At 42.9% G+C, this 5,000-nt stretch overlaps 3 protein-coding genes and 1 long non-coding RNA gene across 5 annotated transcripts in view; 3 read left to right on the top strand and 1 right to left on the bottom strand.

Moving 5' to 3' along the window:
- Positions 1 to 648, top strand: part of LOC138042427 (uncharacterized) — a 4,573-nt gene extending 3,925 nt beyond the window's left edge. The window contains exon 1 of the mRNA XM_068888322.1: positions 1 to 648. This exon is cut by the window's left edge and continues 3,925 nt beyond it. Coding sequence (XP_068744423.1) covers positions 1 to 123 — 123 coding nt within the window. The 3' untranslated portion in view covers positions 124 to 648.
- LOC138042426 (glutamyl endopeptidase-like) overlaps positions 1 to 5,000 on the top strand; it is a 178,118-nt gene that overhangs the window by 36,548 nt on the left and 136,570 nt on the right. The window lies entirely within an intron of this gene.
- Positions 1 to 5,000, bottom strand: part of LOC138042439 (uncharacterized) — an 18,559-nt gene that overhangs the window by 7,428 nt on the left and 6,131 nt on the right. The gene's annotated exons all lie outside the window — the stretch shown is intronic.
- LOC138041722 (uncharacterized) lies at positions 130 to 4,488 on the top strand. The gene is made up of 4 exons (XM_068887455.1): positions 130 to 199; positions 497 to 1,269; positions 1,382 to 2,515; positions 3,048 to 4,488. The coding sequence occupies exons 1-4, from the start codon at positions 130 to 132 to the stop codon at positions 4,113 to 4,115; spliced, it is 3,045 nt and encodes a 1,014-aa protein (XP_068743556.1). The 3' UTR covers positions 4,116 to 4,488.

Genomic DNA, 5,000 nt, shown 5'->3' with positions numbered 1-5,000 from the left:
CCGCTTTGGTTACTTTTTTCACTAGCTTTGTTCTTTTACTTCGGGTACGCACGCAGACCGTATCCAGTTTGCTCCATGTATTGTTGTGCCTTGTGCTATTTGGTCGTAATATGCCTAGTATAGTGCAGAATGGGAAATTATTTGCGGTACCCAGTAAAGCAAATAATTGCTTTCTGCACGTTACGATTGGAATATATCGGTTAGCATATTCGATTCGTTTCACTTCGGTCTGTACTGCGAACGACTTCAGTCCAGTAGACTAATTTTTTCATGCTCTCAGCCGCTTTTGGAGTGGAAATGTATTTTAATTTTGTTTATTTTTATTTTTACTTTTATTATTGTTATTTATTCGTTATTATTATTATTATTATTATATTTTATTTATTTATTTATTTATTTATTTTGTACGATAAAATTTACATGCAGTGCGGGGAGTTTGGGCACCTCAGCGCCTCCTGTAGACGAAACGTGGATAGAGGCGGGCGTGATTGACTAGCTGACGTGGTTGATGAGGATTCCAATTTATTTCCTTCGTTTAATAAGCGTGCGGCAGGCGAATTTGTTGCGGAGACCACCTGTTCGAGTGTAGCGGGGAGACTGGAGAAATCAGCATATTTCTGGGAAACGTGTTTGCAGGCCCCGGACTTTGTTTTAAGTATCATTCGGGAAGGTTATAGATTACCTTTTGGTCAATACCCCTCGCCTTGTTTTCTTGTAAACAACAAATCTTCGCTCGATCGCCCGCACTTTGTGCAGCGAGCTATATTGGAGTTACTAGCTAACTGCTGTATTCAGGAGCACAGCGCCTCGCCTTTTTGCGTGAACCCACTCTCTGTTGTCGAAGGCAAAAAGCTTCGTTTGGTGATAGATTTGAGGCATATTAATCAATGTCTAGTTTTGCCCAAATTCAAGTATGAAGATTTGCGATCTCTGTCTGAGGTTTTGGATGAGGGTGACTGGTTTTTTACCTGGGACCTCAAGTCGGGCTACCATCATGTCAGGATTCATCCGGACCATCAAAACTATTTGGGTTTTGCTTGGAATTTCAATGGTGCTCTCAGATATTTTACTTTTCAAGTGCTTCCTTTTGGGCTTAGCAGTGCTTGTTTTTGCTTCACGAAATTGCTGCGGCCTCTTGTAAGGCGTTGGCGTTCGATGGGTCACGTCAGTTTTGTCTACCTAGACGATGGTTTAGGCAGTCTCCCCGATAATTGTTCCGCTCAAGCAGCGAGTATTATTCAGCGTAAAGATCTCGGTTCTTGTGGATTTGTCTTATATGAAGATAAGTCGTGGATTTGTCTTATATGAAGATAAGTCGTGCTGGTCGCCCAGACAAATTGGCGAGTGGCTAGGTTTCGTAATTAACACGATTTTAATGCAGTTCCGAGTTCCAGAAAAGAAAGTAGCGAAGCTCAAAGCAACATTAGACTCTGCTATTCAAGACGGCTTCGTAACGTTCCGGAATTTAGCCAAGATTGCGGGATCGGTAAATTCTATCTACCTTGCGGTTGGGCCGATTGCTCGATTACTCACTAGGCAAATGTACGCTGCCATTGATTCCAGATCAGCTTGGGATTCTATATTGCCTATTTCATCTAGTTTGATGGTAGAATTGAAGTTTTGGTATTTGAACATTGACTGTTTCAATGGCTATTCGATTAGGCCACCTCCTACTTCGTCCGTCGTGATATTTACCGATGCAAGTGATGTCGCATTTGGGGGTTTTTCTTCCAATCTTAGCGTTTCTTCTGTCAGCGGCATGTGGCTTGCGGATGACAAGGGCCAAAGTTCTACGTATCGGGAGCTTAAGGCGATATACTACGTGTTAGCATCCTATGCCAAGGAGTTGGAGAGCACGAAAGTGAAAGTCTTTACGGACAATGATAATGCCGCCAGAATTGTTTTAGTTGGCAGTCGCAAACCACATCTTCAAGCGTTAGCAATCGACATTTTTCAGCTTTGCTTAGCCAAGCGCATTGTTCTCGACGCGCAGTGGATTCCTCGTTCTGTTAATGAGAGAGCCGACCTTCTGAGCAGGTTTGTCGACAAGGACGATTGGTCTTTGAATCCAGCAGTTTTTCAAGATATCGATGTTAAGTGGGGCCCTCATACCGTCCACCGGTTTGCTTCTTACTATAATGCCCAACTTCCCAGGTTTAACTCCAAATTTGCTTCGCCTAGCAGTTGCGGAGTAGACGCGTTTGCCCAAGATTGGAGTTGTGAGATCAATTGGATTTGCCCTCCAGTCTCTTTGATAGTGCGCTCTGTCAGAAAGCTTGAAGCTTGTAACGGGTTTGGGACCCTGGTTATACCTGAATGGCCATCAGCGTCCTTCTGGCCTTTTTTGCATTCCACTCCTTCTAGATTTAACAGCTTTGTTAAAGATGTTTTTGTTCTCCCTCGGATTGACAATCTACTCATTGAGGGTCCGGGACAAATGGAAATTTATAAATCCAAGGATTCCACATTCAGTTCATGTCCTTCGTTCAGGATGTTGGCCTTGTGTCTTCAATTTGTATAGCCTATTTATGGCTTGTCACCATTTAGGTGTGTAGTTTGAGTTTTTGTTCCGTTTAGGAGCATTCGACTTATGATTTTTATGTATGGTGCCTTTTAGTGCACTTTTGCCTATTTTTGGCCTTTTCACCATTTGGGTGTGTTAATTGATTGATTGCTCCATTTAGGAGACATGGCGTATTGTGCCTGAGTCATGTTTGGTGCCTTTTTAGCGCACGTTTTCCCTATTTATGGTCTTGTCACCATTTTGGTCGGTGGATTGCTCTATTTTTCATACCTTTCGTCTCGTTTTGGGAGTTTTTTATGCACGCTTGCCTAGTTACATCCCGAGTGATGGCTCCATTTTTGAGTTCCTTTGCATTTTTGCATGTATGCTCCTATACCAGAATTTATTCGTGTTTCGGCTTTTTGGCCGCTTTATTCATTCTCATCCCTTTCATCATTTTGGAGTTTACGAGTTATATTTGTCCCCCTAATTCTAATTCTTAGGCATTAATATTACAGAAAAACTATAATTATACCATTGCCAGTCATGGTCTTGTTGCGTTGACTGCATTTTCTGTGCTTCAGATGTTTTGCAGGTCGGCTCATGGCGCGAAGTACCGTCCCTTACAGATCCCTCTCTTCAGTCTTTGGTACCGGATCTTCTCGATCTTCAGTTAGAATCCAAGGCGACTTCCACCCTCTGTAAATACAATAACGGCTGGTCTGGCTGGTCCAGATGGCGAAGGTGGGCATCCTCCAAGATAGGCGTTCCAGTCATCCCAGCCAAGCCTCTTCACATCTCCCTGTTTATCACGGGGCTGTGCCATGTGGCCCTCCGGAAAGGAACGGGACTCTCGTCAATCGAAGGTCTGTTCTACAGTATACGTTGGGCTCACAAGCTGGCGGGCATTGAATGCTGTCCTACTGACCACCCTTTGGTTCAATCGTCGCTTGAAGGTGCCAGAAGGAAGCTGGGTAGACCAATCAAACCGAAAAAATTGCTTCCCATTGACTTGTTGCAAGTTATTACCGAGCATTATAGCTCTAGCGAGTCTTTGGCCCATATTCGCTTTTTATTTATATTACTGGTTGGTTTCACCGGTTTTTTCCGGATTGACGAGTTATTATCCATGAAACTCGGAGATATTACTTTATTTACAGATCGAATGTCTATTTTTGTGCCGAAACGAAAGAATGATCAGATCAGAGAGGGTCATACCTCGGTCATAGCTAGATCGGGAAATTTAACTTGTCCTGTAGCAGTCACTGAGAGGTTGGTTAGTTTTTTACCAGAGTCTAAGAATCCTCATTTTCCTTTGATTAGGCGTATTGTTAAGTCTAAGTCAGGCGAGTGTTTTCATGGAAGCATCGGTATTTCTTATTCTATGATCTTGCTGGAATTTAAGAAGCTTGTTGGTCCTTTTGTTGACGATATTTCCATTTTCGGGACGCATAGTATCAAATCAGGGGCAGCTTCACATCCTGCCTGTAGAGCTATCAATGAGACACTTTTAGACAAGCATGCTGGTTGGAAATGTCCTAAAACAAAGAAGCGATACGTCAAGCATGTAGCTGAAGACTTGTTAAATGTGACCAAAATAATGGGCTTGTAGATTCGTTTGATTTTGCATTGTTTGCCTTGTGTCGGATAGGCATTGTATTTTGTTGTGAGGCCTCGTAGGAAAGGCTGGCGAATGAGCCTTGGTTCCTATCCAGATTTCCAGTTTTTTCCTCGTGTTGGGGTTTTTGAAGGTTTTTTCTGGCCTCCGTGCTCATTCGTCATTTATTTGCCGTATTCCATGCATGCTTTTTCGTGTTTATTCAGTTTACGTTACTTTATGATTACGCAGCCTTTAGGGAGCAATGTGAGCCTTGGCTCCTATCCTTCGTGTCTTGCGAATTACATTGTCAATATATTTACTCCTAATAAAGTTTGGAGAATGGTCGTTCGTACGCACGCAGACCGTATCCAGTTTGCTCCATGTATTCTGTTGTGCCTTGTGCTGTTTGGTCGTAATATGCCTAGTATAGTGCAAAACAGCCCTGTCCTGTCTTCTTGATAAGCTGAATGGCTTTATCAATAGTGGCATATTTGAACTTGTGTGTTCTGAGGAAATACCATCATTTACAGATGATCCCTTGGGGAAAGAGAGGTGATGAATCAATCTATATTCCCCCAGTGTTTTCTTAGGAACGACTCCAAGAGGAGAAACTCGAAAGGGAGACAATGGCGGAGATTCAAATGGGCCTGCTAACCTTTGTAACTCAAGTTCCTTTTTAAGTTTTGCATCAACAATAGTTGGATTTCGCAAGGCTGACTTCAAATTACCGGAACTAAACAACTTACGCTCACCCTCAAAGTGAAGTGGGAAGCCATGAGTGAAACCTGAGAGCAAAAGGGTAACAGTGGAATGGAAATAGCCATCTAGGAGAAAATGTAAACGCTCAACTTTTATTGGTGTTGGAAGGCTTCTTTGGAAAGGAGTTGGCAGGTTGGG

This window comes from Montipora capricornis, chromosome 3 (assembly GCF_036669925.1).
Source record: "Montipora capricornis isolate CH-2021 chromosome 3, ASM3666992v2, whole genome shotgun sequence".
NCBI lineage: Eukaryota > Metazoa > Cnidaria > Anthozoa > Scleractinia > Acroporidae > Montipora > Montipora capricornis.
This window is presented reverse-complemented; position numbering and strand designations above follow the sequence as displayed.

Coding starts and splice junctions, on each gene's coding strand:
- LOC138041722 (XM_068887455.1), top strand. CDS start 130: ATGGGAAATTATTTGCGGTACCCAGTAAAGCAAATAATTGCTTTCTGC. Junction 200..496: donor GTTACGATTGGAATATATCG/GTTAGCATATTC, acceptor GTGATTGACTAG/CTGACGTGGTTGATGAGGAT. Junction 2,516..3,047: donor TGGCCTTGTGTCTTCAATTT/GTATAGCCTATT, acceptor TACCATTGCCAG/TCATGGTCTTGTTGCGTTGA.